The 15,705-nt window shown below is 41.5% G+C and overlaps 1 protein-coding gene across 1 annotated transcript in view; it reads left to right on the forward strand.

The window, feature by feature from the left end:
* The window catches only part of MDN1 (midasin AAA ATPase 1), a 151,166-nt gene extending 135,482 nt beyond the window's left edge, over positions 1-15,684 (forward strand). The window contains exons 71-81 of the mRNA XM_060205395.1: positions 735-844; positions 1,388-1,461; positions 2,671-2,869; positions 5,012-5,174; positions 6,720-6,866; positions 7,397-7,523; positions 9,458-9,563; positions 10,387-10,502; positions 12,181-12,666; positions 13,201-13,427; positions 15,443-15,684. Of these exons, the coding sequence (XP_060061378.1) occupies positions 735-844; positions 1,388-1,461; positions 2,671-2,869; positions 5,012-5,174; positions 6,720-6,866; positions 7,397-7,523; positions 9,458-9,563; positions 10,387-10,502; positions 12,181-12,666; positions 13,201-13,427; positions 15,443-15,684 (1,997 nt within the window). The remainder of the gene's footprint in view (positions 1-734; positions 845-1,387; positions 1,462-2,670; positions 2,870-5,011; positions 5,175-6,719; positions 6,867-7,396; positions 7,524-9,457; positions 9,564-10,386; positions 10,503-12,180; positions 12,667-13,200; positions 13,428-15,442) is intronic.
* Positions 15,685-15,705: the final 21 nt, after the last annotated feature.

Genomic DNA, 15,705 nt, shown 5'->3' on the forward strand with positions numbered 1-15,705 from the left:
CAAGACCCTTTTAGCCATCTTTCATTTTGTGTGTGATTTTTATTAGCTATAGAAAAAACAAACAAACATTGAAGTGGGGCTGTAGCGCAGTGGGTTAAGCGCAGGTGGCGCAAAGCACAAAGACCGGCATAAGGATCCTGGTTGGATCCCTGGCTCCCCACCTGCAGGGGAGTCGCTTCACAAGTGAAGCAGGTCTGCAGGTGTCTTATCTTTCTCTCCCCCCTCTATCTGTCCCCTCCTCTCTCCATTTCTCTCTGTCCTATCCAACAACAATGACAACAATAATAACTACAACAATTAAACAGCAAGGGCAACAAAAGGCAATAAGTAAATAAAATAAATATTAAAAAAAAACATGAAAGTACAGGTTGGTTCAAAATGAAGTGTTGCCTAGTAAACTCAGCAGAGGTAGATTTCAGTTAGATCCAACTTCAGCTTACTTTATAGTGAGATTCAGAGAAAAGGTTTGAAATTGGAATTTGGGGCAGATGGAGTTTACCATAAAAGAAAAACAAAACTTCACTACTGGTGGTATGAAACATTAGGATAGTACTGGCAGCCTGCACCTCTGAGAACTGTTAAACCCAGGCTCCCTGAAGAGCTGTTAACAGAAATGCCAGTGATACATTGTGCTATGGTTTCCTTGTCTAAAGAGGAGTAAGGGAAGCCCACAGTTGGAGCCGGCAGCACATGCAGCAAGTTCAGTGTTTTTGTTTCCTTTTCATTTCTTCCAGATTCACTTTGCAGTGTACTGTGGAATTTGTACCATTACTACAAGCAATTCTTTGACCGGGTCCAGGCCAAAATTGTGGAACTTCGTTCCCCTTTAGAAAAAGAGCTTAAAGTAAGATGAACAGCTATTACAGTCACTCTTGGGAAAACAGAATGAGATGGGACTCAGAGGGAATGTGCGGAGAGCATTCTAGTTGCCAAGTAGGATGGCAAAATGTACATTTTGTGGCACTAGTGACCTGGCCAATTATAAGAAAGTGGCCATTGTCAAAGACTCCTTCACAGGACTGCCACGGGTGGCTGCCAGTGCTCCCTTATCTTAAGTCATTTAATTTCATGGATTTGGGCATGTGAGAGAGTTAGAGACGGCTGTGGCATATTGTGGTACCAGGAATCTAACCCGGGGCCTCTGAGGCCTCAGGTATACAAACTCTGGTGTTCTTAACATTGGACTATCTCCCATACTGTTGATTTATTAACTGGAATGTACAACAAGTGTTGGAGCTTATTTTTATATTGTTTTACTTATTTATCAGCTTACAGTCCTGTGATTGGGAAGGAATGGGCTCTGGTCTTTGGTAAACAAATCATCTGGAAAGAAATGGAATGATACCACCTTTGTAAAACCTTTGCTTGAGATTTGTCTATCTTATAGGAATTTGTTAAGATATCTAAGTGGAATGATGTCAGCTTCTGGTCCATCAAACAGTCTGTGGAAAAGACACACAGGTAAATTAGTCTTTGAAAACAAGGGCAGCAAAAGGGAATAAATAAATAAATAAATATTTTTAAAAAATAGTCTTTGAAAATGGAGTTGAAGGGAGTCTGGTGGTAGCACAGTGGGTTAAGTGCATATGGCGTGAAGCGCAAGGACCAGCGTAAGGATCCTGATTTGAGCCCCCGGCTCCCCACCTGCAGGGGAGTTAGTCTCTAAGTGTCTTTCTCTTCCCCCTGTCTTCCCCTCCTCTCTCCATTTCTCTCTGTCCTATCCAGCAACAACATCAGTAACTACAACAATAAAAACAACAAGGTCAACAAAAGGGAATAAATAAATAAAAGAAAGAAGAAAATGGAGCTGAGCGGGGAGTCAGGTAGTAGCACAGTGAGTTAAGCGTAGGTGGCGCAAACGCAAGGACCAGTGTAAGGGTCCTGTTTCAAACCCCCGGCTCCCCTCCCCACCTGTAGGGGAGTTGCTTCACAAGCGTTGAAGCAGGTCTGCAAGTATCTGTCTTTCTCTCCCCCTCTCTGTCTTCCCCTCTTTTGTCCATTTCTCTCTATCCTAGTCAACAACAATGACAACAGTAATAACTACAGTAAAACAACGAGGGCAACAAAAGAGAATAAATAAATAAATAGTGGTCCGGGTGGTGGCACAGTGATAAACCTTTGGATTCTCAAGCACGAGGTCCCGAGTTCGATCTCCAGCAGTACATGTGCCAGAGTGATGTCTGATTCTCTCCTATCTTTCTCATAAATAAAATCTTTAAAAATAAATAAATATTTTAAAAAATGGAGTTGAGCAAGCTCAGAATTTTTCCTTTGGTAGATGGTAGGACATCATTGTTACAGTGGGATATATGCTTTGAACTTTATTATTATTATTATTAACTTTTTTTAAGTTCAGCTGATAGTTATGATGTAGCTTTTCAACATCACACTACTGCCACTCAAGGCAAAATGATCCTGTGTCTTGAGAGAAAGCAGGTTGTGTGCTAGATGGACTGGGCCCTAGATCCCTCCCTCTCTGGCTTCAGTTTTCTCCCCTACAATGGAGAAGTCATAATTTATATCTGCCAAGCTTTTAGAAAAAAAATTAAATGAAAGATGGTTATGAGTATCTAAGAAGGTTAATAAAATCTAGAAGATCTGTATATGTATTATGTCATTCTGACTTTGTAGTACTTTTCTCTCTTCATTTCTCTCATTACCTTGGGCCAGAACACTTTTTAAATTCATGAAGAAATTTGAAACTGTCCTGAGCGAGCCCTGCCGGTCATGTCTGGTGGAAAGTGACAAGGAGGAGCAGCTTGACATTTTGCCAGGACCAACAGAGGCAGCTGTGAATGAGGTGTCCCCCATTCAGAGTCTGAACAGGGCTCTGAAGGAGACCCTCTTGGCCAGGCCAGCAGTTGCACAGGTACTGATATAATTTTGGGGTATTTATTAATTCTGGACTTGGCTTGTGGGACATGTGGTTTCTGTATAAGGACTCTTTTAGAACTGAGCAAGTAAACACCTCTGTGGTCTTATCTTTGAACATTTCTTTATCTGCATGACCCTGTTGCAGAATAACAAAAAAAAAAAAAAAAAAAAAAAAAAAACCAGGTGTAGTTGTTGAAAGTTTAATGTTAACCCATGGGAAGAGAAATATGTTTACCAATGAACATTTTATTAGCCTGCATGTGATATTTGTTGAAGCATCTGTTTCACATGGGGTGACGTTATGATAGCCGGTGTGAGTGTCTGCAGTGGTATGCTGATTTGTAAGTGGTCATTGATAAACCATATGTAGACACTTCTATCATGGCCAAGTTTAAGTACCAGGAATTTAAAAATGGACTTGGAAATTTCCTGAATATTTAAACCATAGAGACTTTGAGTGAAAAGGTCTGTTTAGGATGGGTGTTTCTGCTTAGTATCCTGATACCCTGGGCAGTGGGATGCTCCAGGACTGGGGAGCACACCAGAAGAGAGTGCTCACCTTTGCCTTCTTACTATACTTCATTCTAGGTCCATAGCGTAATTAATTGAGGTCCTCAAGCAATTTTTTTTCTTTTTTTAAAATATGTTCTATTTATTTTAATGAGATAAAGATACAAAGAGAAGAAGATCAGAGCACTACTCAGCTCAGGTTTAGGGTGGAAACCTCAGAGCCTCAAGCAAGAATGTCTTGCATAACTATTATGCTGTTTACCTAGCTCTATTTTTTCCCCCTAATATTTGATAGTACAGAGGGAAATTGAGAGGGAGAAGGAAAGAGAGACACCTGAAGCACTGCTTCACCTCTTGTGAAGAAGCTTCCCTCTGTGGGTGGGGCCTGTGGGCTTGAAGCGAAGTCCTTATGCTAATGTGTGCTCTCAAACTATTTTTAATATTTTACTAGCACAGAAAGCATAACAGATATAGTGTATAATAACTGGTACATTTCTTTTATATTCATCAGCTCACTACCTCTTTCATACTAATCAAATATTTCAATTTGCTATTGATAATAGCAGTTTTAGAGGACTCTGAGAAAAACAGTGAAAATATGCCTTTGGTGAATATGCCTTTAGTACCTATTTTTTTAATATTTAATTTATTTCTCTCTCTCTGTGTGTGTGTGTGTTTCTTTTAATATCTGGATCCTTGATATTTGAACTTTTAATTGGATATTGGTAGGTGGGATGAAGTGGCAGTAGATGTAGGATTAGGCAGACCTGCTCAGCCTTGCTATTTTTTTGAATCAGGACTGGAGTCTTACCTAGGGTGCACAGTTCTTCACGTAAAGAAAGTGTTGAGGGGCCAGGCAGTAGCACAGTGGGTTAAGCACACAAGGCACAAAGCACAAGGACTGGCCCCGGCTCCCCACCTGCAGGGGGGTAGCTTCACAGGTGGTGAAGCAGGTCTGCAGGTGTCTATCTTTCTCTCCTCCCCTCTGTCTTCCCCTTCTCTCTATATCTCTCTGTCCTGTCTAACAACAATAATAACTATAACCAATAAGGGCAACAAAAGGGACAAAAGGGCAGTGGATTCATAGTGTAGGCACCAAGTCCCAGCGATAACCCTCGAGGCAACAAAAAAGAGTATCTACAGGGGTGAGGGCTATAGTGCTGTTACTGTGTCCCCACATGGAGCACTAATACATTTCATATTTTATTCAGATACCTTTTAACAGTATAGCTTCTAAATGTCCATAGTACCTGTCTTTTTTAACTTTCTGATGCTAGTATCTTCTTGTGAGATGTCAAGATTGGTAAGAAAAAAGTCAAAGCTAATTGTGTGTGGAGCAGGTCAGCATTGAAATTTAACAACCAGGAATGGGTGGTACTGCATCTGGTTGACTGCTCGTATTAATATGTGCAAGGACCAGGGTTTAATTTCTTGGTCCACACCTTCAGGGGTAGGAGCGTTGAAAGCAGTATGCATTTGTGTCTCACTGTCCTCCCCCATCTTTTTCAGCTTCTCTCTGTTCTATCAAATAAAAATAAATAAAATTTAAAAAAATGATCACTCATACATATAGCTTATTGTTTTTACTGGTCTTGGGCCTGAAACTAATGTTTGCTCTGTCTTATAGATTGTGCTTCCAGAACAATCAGGGCAGGGTGTACTTCCTCCCATGGAGGGGGAGCTTCTGCATCGTATGCCACAGCTCATGAAACGAATGAAGAAACTATGCCTGACGCTCATGAAGGAAAGTTGTCTGCCTCATCTGGTGGAGGACCTGGATCAATTCACTGGTGGGTCTTAGTGGCCAGGGGAAGGTTGAAACCTGCTCACTTATCTTCTCCATTGACCCTGGATAGCTGGGAATTTATCTGGGTCTGTCTGTGTGCATACATGCATGCATGTGACCTTGAGTAGTGTTGAGTAGTTACTTGAATAAGTGGGCTAGAAACTAGAATCCACATGGACACATTACCATATGCAGGATTCAGTTTCAAGCCTCCTGTATTCACTTGTGGGGATGGGGGTCGGGGAACTGAATGATGTCTAGGAAGTGAATAGCTCTTTCTGAGTGACTACCAGTAGCTGCTTCTGGAGTCATGCAAATTAAGATAAGAACATGTAATAAACACCAGGTGCTACCAGGTTTACTGTGTATCCTATTTACCTGCAATGGATATCCAGTGAACATGACAAATATTAGTATAAGTCACCTTAGTTGGTGCTTAACAAGTATTTTTTTTTCTTGATTGACTATAAAACTAAATGAAAGGTGAGTGGGGAGGTGTTAGGTGGTGGTACACCTATCTGAGCGCACATGTGCAAGGACCCAGGTTTGAGCTCCCAGTCCCCACCTGTAGAGGTAAAGCTTTGCAAGTGGTGAAGTAGTGCTGCAGGTGTCTGTGTCTCTGTCTCTGCCTCTCTCCCCGTCTCTCCCCTACCCCTACATGCTCGATTTCTGGCTGTCTCTATCAGTAAATAAAGATAATTAATTTTTTTTAAAGATAAGAGAGGAGAGGGATAGAGAGAGCATACCATGTTCCGGGAGGTGGTGCAGTGGATAAAGTGTTGGACTCTCAAGCATAAGGTCCTGAGTTCAGTCCCTGAGCACATGTGCCAGAGTGATGTCTGGTTCTTTCTCTCCTCCTATCTTTTTCATTAATAAATAAGTAAAATATATTTTTTAAAAGTGGGAGAGAACATACTTTTATCTAGGTTGTCAAGAAATGAATTACTTGGGGCTCGGGCAGCAGTGCAGTAAGTTAAGCGCACGCGGCACGAAGCAAAAGGACTGACACAACGATCCTGGTTCGAGCCCCCGCCTCCCCACCTGCGGGGCCGGGGTGGGGGAGTTACTTTACAAGCGGTGAAGCAGGTCTGCAGATGTCTGTCTTTCTCTTCCCCTCTCTGTCTTTCCTTCCTTCTCGATTTCTCTCTGTCCTGTCCAACAACAACAACATCAATAACAACAATAATAACCACAACAATGATAAAACAACAAGAGCAACAAAAGGGGGAAAAAATAGCCTCCAGGAGCAGTAGATTCGTAATGTAGGCACAGAGCCCCAGTAATAACTCTGGAGGCAAAACAAATAAATACTAAAAATAAAGGGAAAAAGAAATGAATTGCAGTTTGTGTTTTTCTTGATCACTTCCCCCTTGATTGTCTTGATTTTTATTAGTTATTCACCAAATGTTAAGGATTGTGTTACTAAAGATGAATGTGTTACTGAAGATGTATGATACTTGACCCTTGTTTTCCAAACAGTTCTTGGTCTTGGATAGTTTAATGCATCAGTAAGCCCTTGAGATTTCAGTATGTCCTTCACCTCCCTTAGGTGAAGTGATTTCCTCTGTGACTGAGCTGCAAAGCCTAGAGGTTGACCCTTCTGCAGAGAAGGAGAAGCAGCGTTCAGAAGCCAAGCATATTCTCATGCAGAAGCAGCGAGCCTTATCAGACCTCTTCAAACACCTTGCAAAAACTGGTAAGACTTTTCACTTCAAACCTGATGATATATAATCATCAGCTTTTAGAGAGAAAAATAACATGGGTGATTTTGGCAGTCGTTAGAGATAATTGAGCTGGTGGGAAACACGGTAGCAGGCAATGAAAATTTATGAAATACCATACCAAGAATTCTAGTCACACATGGAAAACTATGAGGAAGAACCATTTGTGATTCCCAAATGTCTTCACAGTTTTGTAGTGAGGTTTCTTAGAAACCTTAGTTTTATTTTCATGGCCATATGTTGTATAGCATCTACCCTTCCAACATAGCATAAAGCTACATTTCTCAAACGTTAATGCAACTATGAATTGCTGGTGAATCTTGTAAATTACAGAGGCAGATTCTGTTTTATTAGGTGTCAAATCAGGACCTTCAAGTCTTTCTAGAAAGCACCCTGGGTGATGTTACTCTGAGGATATTTAGACACCAGTGACACTAGAGCAGTGAGGTGACATAGCTGCTCTCTCCAAACTTTTTTACTTGAATACATGCTGTTTATTTTCTAGGTTTGTCTTATCGCAAAGGTCTTACGTGGACCCGTTCAAAAAACCCTCAAGAAATGCTTCATCTCCATCCATTAGACCTCCGGAGTGCATTGTCTATCATCAGCAGCACTCAGGAGGCTGATTCTAGGTTTGTTTATGTCACAAATGTAAAAAGTCATATAAGACTTCACTTGCCAAAATGAGGCTCACATACATTGCTATAAAGATAGAAGTGTCGGGAGTTGGGCGGTAGCGCAGCGGGTTAAGCACAGGTGGCGCAAAGCACAAGGACCTGCATAAGGATCCTGGTTCAAGCCCCCGGCTCCCCACCTGCAGGGGAGTCGCTTCACAGACGGTGAAGCAGGTCTACAGATGTCTTTCTTTCTCTAACCCACTCTGTTACCCCTCTTCTCTCCATTTCTCTCTGTCCTAACAATGATGACATCAATACCAACAACAATAATAGCTACACCAACAATAAAAAAAAAACAAGGGCAACAATTACAGCAATAATAATAATGATAAACAACAAAAGCATCAAAAGGGAATACATAAATAATTTTTTTTTTTTTTAAAGATAAAAGTGTCAGGCATCAGGTGGTGGTGCATCTGGTTAAGTGCACACTATAGTGCACATGGACTCAGGTTCTAGCCTCTGGTCCCCACCTGCAGGGAGAAAGCTTCACAAGTGGTGAAGTAGAACTGCAGGTGTCTCTCTATCTACCCTCCCCTCTTAATTTCACTATCTATCCAATTTTAAATTATTTAATTAGTTAATTAAAAAAAAGAGGTGTCTGGCCCAGGAGTTGGCACATGGCGAGTATTGAGTAATTGTTAATTTCCGTTTTTTCTTTTTCTTTATCTCTCTTTTCTCATAATTATCTCTTAATTATTGTTATCATTTTGGTCTTGATTTTACTGAGGTCTACTCACTTGAATAGAATGTACAGGTGAGAAATCTATAAGGGAATAGTAATTTTCTAAGCTGTTCCATATCCATTAAATTCTGTTATATTATAATATCCTCTGGAATTGGAGAGTCTCTTGCTTTAAACAACAATTTGCATATGTTGGATATTGTATACATATGTATTTCATTTGTCCAGTAACTTAACTTCCTCTGCTTTAAGGTTGATTTCAGTATATTGTAAAAAATTGTTTACATCAGCATTCTGTATGGCTTTCGAGGTGGCACAATGGATAAAGCATTGGACTGTCAACCATAAACATTCTGTATTTTAAGATTTTCATGAAAATTTGCCCAAGAGAGGTTGTACTTTGATTTCATCAAAAACTATGTGCAGCACCCTGCTTTACATTCACTCTCCAGTTACTAGTCAGCAGCATTCCCCATTATTTTTCTCACCTTGAGGTTAGGGGTGTCATTTTATGTTTGACTGTCCTCAGGCATTTATATTGTCTGTCTGAACTCTGGAGGGATCTGAATTTATGACCCTTAACTTTCAGCTCTAAGATAATTGTAGAGTTTTCATGAAGCAAACTATGTTATTTTGTTTTTCTCACTATACTTCTGATACTAAGTATATATGTCATCCTTTGTGAAAAATTCAGATGAAAGGGTGACTAGTCAGGTGAGAGCGCAGCAGGTTAAGCGCACATGGCTCAAAGCTCAAGAACCAGCATAAGGATCCCAGTTCGAGCCCCCAGTGGGGACCTACAGGGGGTTTGCTTCACAGGCAGTGAAGCAGGTCTGCAGGTGTCTGTCTTTATCTCCCCCTCTCTTGTCTTCCCATCCTCTCTCTATTTCTTTCTGTCCTATCCAGCAACAACAACAGCAGTGACAACAATAATAATAACAACAACAAGGGCAATAAAATGGGAAAAACGGCCTCTAGGAGCAGTGGATTGTATGTAATGCGGGCACCTAGCCCCAGCAATAACCCTGGAGGCAAAAAAAAAAAAAAAAGAAAATCAGATAAGTGTCAGATTGAATGAGTTCTCACAGATGTCATTTTGGATATTTGACTCTACATTGTGACTGAATATACTATACACTTGTCTTCAGGATCTGGGGTGGGAGTAGAGGTTTTAATTAACTAATCATGTTAATTTCTTTTCTAGGCTGCTTACCAAAATCTCTTCTTCTTGGGATGGGTGCCAGAAGTATTTTTATCGCTCTCTGGCACGGCATGCCAGGCTTAGTGCGGCTTTAGCAGCTCCTGCCAAGGTAGAATAATAGCATCTTCAAGTTGCAGGGACTCAGGGAAAGCTTTGCAAATCCCAAAGCCTGTATTCTCAGACCCTTAAACTTGAAATATAAATCATTGTGAATTTATTCTTAGAGTTTCTTAATTTTTTATTATAGTAGATTCTGTTATATATGTCAGCAGGACCAAATTCATAAGAAAACCTATGGAAGGAAAATTTAACATTTAGAATTTTTTATTTTATTTGTTTTTGTGGTGAATAGTGGTTTATAAGATTATAAGAGTACAGGGAATAGTTCTGACTGCATCTACCGCCAGAATTTTGTGCTTCCTCCCCACCCTCCCAGTGATAAACATCACAATCCCCTCCCCTCCCCTCCTTTCTTCTCCCCTCCTCTCCTCCAGAGCATTGCTCAGCTCTTGTTTATGGTGATATAGGGGATTGAACCTGGGACTTTGGAGCCTCAGGCATGAGAGTCTGTTTGCATATCCATTATGCTGTCTATCCCTGCCCCCATCAAAATTCTTATAAAGTCTTTATAGAAACTATCTTTAGGTCTTTTATCTAGGTAAACTAAGAAAAGACCACTAATAGCTCATTTTGGTGTTAAATCTAGTTCCTATTTAATCTAGTACTATCAGCATAAAATGATAGCTACTCAGAAAGAGTATATTGGCTCTAGAATGCTGCATGCTTCGTAGGCCAGTCTTAGATAAGCCAGGGACACTCCCACCCCTACCCCACTCCCTGCGTGCCCCCAGAGTACTAGAAGGAGCAGCTCATTATGGTGCCTAGTGACTGTGCCAGGACAAGCTCCAACAAGTTCTCATTTTCCCTTCTAGGAGATGGGCTTAAGCAACATTGAAAGGTGTAAAGGATTCTCAGCACATTTAATGAAGGTGCTCATCCAACAGCGGCGGTCTCTGACCACACTGACCGAGCAGTGGATCCTCCTCAGGTAGTAATTCAGTTGACCTGTATTACGAAGAATTATGTCAGTCAGCTCAGTTGCCTCTGAGTGTTCTGCCCTCAAGGTCCAAGGTGGCAGGTGGCATTTCTCTGGGCTCTGCCACTTGTTTTGCTAATAGGCCTCTGCCCACTGGTGCTGGCAGCAACTTTCTGAAGGATGGGCTCTGCCACAGGCAATAAAAAATATTATGGCTGAGGGGCCAGGCAGTGGTGCACCTGGCTGAGTACACGTGTTAATAGTGCGCAAGGACCCAGGTTCAAGCCCCTACCCCACCTGTAGGGGGAAAGCTTCACAAGTGGTGAAGCAGGGCTGCAAGTGTCTCTGTCTCTCCCCCTCTCTATCACCCCCTTCTCTCTCAGTTTCTGTCACTATCAACAAATAAAATATTTAAAATAAATAAAATAATTTAAAAAAATTATGACTGAACTACTCCTGAATCTGGAATGACGGTTTTTGTGACATGTGAGCCCATATGGCTGAAAGACAAGGGTCATGCTCATGGACCTCTGTCTCTGGACACAGATCAGATTTGAGTCAGCTTCAATTTTTTTTTTTTAACCTTTTGGACTATAGCAACAATCTGACCACATATGGATACTCTTCAACAGCATAGATGATCATTTAAAAAAGATGAGCATAGTTGGGAAGCCTTTCACCAACAGTTGAGTGGATTCTTGAATAAGAGTATTTCTAGACTCTAATAACTCTGGGTTAAGCTTTTTTTCTACTCAACTCATAATGGTTTACATTTAAAAATCTGCCACATTTACTGGAGGTCTCTTTAATGATTAAGGGTGGGAATAGATAACATAATGGTTATTCAGAGACTCATGTGCCTGAGGCTCCAAAGTCCCAGGTTCAATCTCCCATACCACCATAAATCAGAGCTGAGCAGTGTTCTGGTAAAAAGAAAAAATTGAAATCACTGCAATGGTGTGTAGCTTGAGGATATATAAAGTATGTGTACAGCATTTTAACAGGCTTCTTATCAGAAATCCTTTCTTCTTGATCACTATGATTCAGCAATACATCTCTGAGGCATTTGATTACTTGAAATAACTCATATTTGGTTTAGAAGTAAATGAATTTACTATTAAAAACAATGTGGTAACAGTTTAAAGTGTCATTCTGGAAGGCTACACACACACCTGGTAGGGCACATTCATTCCATGCACAAGGACCTGGCTTCAAGCTCCTGGGCCCCTACCTGCAGTGTGTGTGTGTGTGTGTGTGTGTGTGTGTGTGTGTGTGTGTGTGTGTGTGTGTGTGTGTGTGTGTGTGTGTGTGTTTATGAGTAGTGAAGCAGTGAGTGCTACAGGTCTCAAATCAGTCTCTCTCTCTCTCTCAGAGCACTACTCAGCTCTGGCTTTGGGTGGTGCAAGGGGGTGTTGAACCTGGGACTTTGGAGCCTCAGGCATGATAATCTCTTTGCATAACCGTTATGCTATCTACCCCTGCCCCTTTCCTTTATCTGCTCCATCATGCTCAGTTTCTATCTGTCCTATCAAATAAAAGAAAGGGAGAAAGGGAGTGGGGGTTAGGGGTACAAGTGACTGCCAGAAGGATTGACTTTATATTGCAGGCCTCACGCCCCAATAATAACCTTGGTGGCAATAAAAATAAGTAAGTAAAGTGCTACTCTGATACATTCTGTTTCTCTACATAGGAATCTCCTCAGCTGTGTTCAAGAGATTCATGACAGGTTGGCAGGGCCACCTGTCTACCCTGTGGCTTTCCCCCCTCAGGGTGGGGTGCAGCAGTGGACAGAGAGGCTGCAGCACCTAGCCATGCAGAGCCAGATCTTACTTGAGCAGCTGTCTTGGCTTCTCCAGTGCTGTCCCAGTGCAGGCCCAGCTGCAAGCCAAGGTGACACCCAGGCACAGGGTCAGCCTTCTGCCCCCTTCCTGGAAGGATTGGACTTTGCTACTGAAAGGCTTTCTGGAGCATTACCAGAGCTCATCCTACCTGATCTGAACTATCCATCCCCGGTACCTGAGAGTCAACTGCCCCTTGGTTGTCGGATGCGGAAGCAGGACCAGCTTTGGCAACAGTCAACTGCAAGATTAACAGAGATGCTAAAAGCCATTAAAACAATGAAAGCTGATATTGACCGAATTAGGCAGCAGTCTTGTGAGACTCTATTTCATTCCTGGTGAGTTGTTCTGTGTCTTTACTCTTCCGTGTATGTACTTGGGGCACTTGTTCAGAGTTTAATACCAGGATAAAATTAGGGAAGTGATCATGTGTTTTTTTGTGGTTTTTTTTTTTAGATTTTTAAAAAAATATTTATGTATTTCTTTCCTTTTTGTTGCCCGTTTTTTTTTTATTATTATTGTTGTTGTCATCATTGTTGGATAGGATGGAGAGAGGAGAAGACGGGGAGAGAAAGATAGACATCTGCTGACCTGCTTCACTGCCTGTGAAGCGACTCCCCTGCAGGTGGGGAGTCGGGGACTCGAACCGGGATCCTTACGCCAGTCCTTGTGCTTTGCAGCACGTGCACTTAGCCCACTGCACTACTGCCCGACTCCCGGGATCACGTTTTTAGTCCCTACTTTTTTCCACTAAACCTATGTAGAGCATCATGGCATTTGCCTAGCAATGAATTTTTCCCTTGCTTTGCTTACATTTGTGGTTGTACAGAGTGTGTGTTTGTTTTTACATTGGGGTGTTTCTGTTATTGCAGGAAAGATTTTGAAGTTTGTTCTTCTGGACTGAGTTGCCTTTCCCAGGTGTCTGCTCATTTGCAAGGCCTCAAGTCCTTGTTCATTCTCCCAGGGATGGAAGTTGAGCAAATAGGCCCACAAATGGCATTAGTTGAGAGCCTGGAATATGTAATAAAAGAAATCAGCAAAGCTACAGATGATTTTATGACCTGGAAGACTCATCTACTTGCTTCAGGCATTCAGCAAGGTAAGGACTATTGTTCAGTAAGTGAGTAAAAGGCCAGAATGATGTCTATTAGATTAACGTGGGGATTGTGGTGTCATTTTTGTTGCCAGGATTTCACTGCTTTAGACTGACTTTTTTTCAGAGACAGAGAAGGAAAAGGAAAGATACTCCAATACCAGTACTTACTACTGTCATTAAGGTTGAACTAGAGCCTGGGTTGTGCACATGACAGATTGGGTGCACTGTCCAGTTAAGCCATTTTGTTGGTTCAGCTAGTATTTAATTTAATTTTTCACTTAATGAAGGAGGGAAGGAAAGAACCAGAGAGTATCACACTGGCACATGCACTTTGGGAGTCAAGACCAAAAAGATCTCATGTTTAAAGAATCCAACTCTATCGACTTCTCAAGCTGCCTAAATCAGGTTATATTCTAGATGCATCTGTCTGAATTTCTAAAGCACACAAGCAAGGGTGCTTGGTATCCACAGCTCTAGATTTCCCCCCCCCCCATGTTTTGAGTATCTTGCCTTTGGAGTGTCCTTATACAGTTGACTTTGTAGCACCAGTGCAGACCTGCAACACAGGTGTACTTGATCAGTACAGAAAATCCTAGCTTAGAGTGAAAATTCAAGGACTGATAGAGTTGCCATTTATACACACCACTTTAACTTTTTAGTATTTTTGACATTCATCTTGGCACAATTTTTCTCTTTAGTTAATTAATTAATTAATATATTGAATAGAGATAGAAATTGACAAAGGAGGGAGGGAGAGAGAGACAGGCCTGCTTTATTATATCTTGTGAAGTTCCCCCTACTGCAGGTGGGGACTGGGTCCTTGAACCTTGTTCCTTGTACACTGTAACATGTATGCTACCATTACTGCCACCAGAGTTATTGCTGGGGCTTGATGCCTACTTGAATCCACTGCCCCATGTTGCTGTATTCCCCGTGTCCATTCTCCCTCTCCCTCCCTCCTTCCCTCTTTCTCTCTTTCACAGAGAGAAATTGAAAAGGAAGGGGGAGATAAATTCTTAGTAGTGCCTCACTGCTGATGAAGCTTCCTCCTGCAATTGAGGACTAGGCACTTGAACCCAGGTTCTGGTACATGATAATGCATGAATATACACGCTCTACCAGGTGCTCCACTACCTGGTCCCTGGCAAGATGTTTTAAAGGGTTATTTATTACATATGAGAATGAAAGTTTTTCATCTGACACAGAAACTAGACAGTCACTTCAGCACTGGAGATTGAACTAGAAGCCTCAACATGTAAGTCTGGTGTTACTCCAGTTGAGTTGTTTCCTTGGCTTTGACAGAAGATTTTAATATGAGACAATAAACTTATAGCTTTATCTTGACACAGTGGCTCACCCATAGTAGGTACTTAACAAGCAGCCTTTCCTTCCTTCCTTCCTTCCTTCCTTCCTTCCTTCCTTCCTTCCTTCCTTCCCTCTTGTTTCTTCTTTTTTTTTTTTTTTTCTTCCTTTCTAGTATTTGATTTACTTATTTTGGCTAAAGACACAAAGAAATTGAGAGGGAAGGGGAAATTAGGGAGAGAAAGAGACACCTGAAGTCCTGTCTCACTACCTTCAAAATATCTCTAATTCTCCATGCACTGTAATATGTGTATTCTACCAGATGCACCATCACCTGACCCCCATGACTATTTCTGAAAGTAGGGATTGGTGATGATTTTTTTATTCCTTCACCCCTTTTACTATTGTAGTTATTGTTGTTATTGATGTCATTGTTGTTGGGTAGGACAGAGAAAAATTGAGAGAGGAGCAGAAGACAGGGAGGGGGAGAGAAAGATAGATACCTGCAGACCAGCTTCACCGCTTGTGAAGCGACTCCCCTGCAGGTGGGGAGCCAGGGGTTTGAACTGGGATCCTTACGCCAGTCCTTATGCTTTGCCCCACCTATGTTTAACCTGCTGCACTACTGCCTGACTCCCTGTTGATGACTTTTATAGGCACTAAAGCAAATGATTGGTTCATTTATTTATGTGTTTGTTTTTGGATCATGTTACTAGGAAACCAAATGTTGGATGAAGTGTCAGTTGAGGATTTTTCAGAGCAAATGGAAACTGCCATCCGGTCCATCCTCTGTGCAATCCAGAATTTAACAGAAAGAAATAGTAAAAAAGCAGATGCAGGCATGGATCAAGCAAGACCACAAGAGAAGGAGGATGGTATGTCTGAAATTGGGCAAAAAGTAGTTCATAGCTGGGTTTTTTTTTGTTTTTTTTTTTTGATGTTTTACTTAGGTGAGTAGTTCCTTAAGATATTAAGAATT

The sequence above is a fragment of the Erinaceus europaeus genome, chromosome 13, assembly GCF_950295315.1.
Source record: "Erinaceus europaeus chromosome 13, mEriEur2.1, whole genome shotgun sequence".
NCBI classification, from domain to species: Eukaryota; Metazoa; Chordata; class Mammalia; order Eulipotyphla; family Erinaceidae; genus Erinaceus; species Erinaceus europaeus.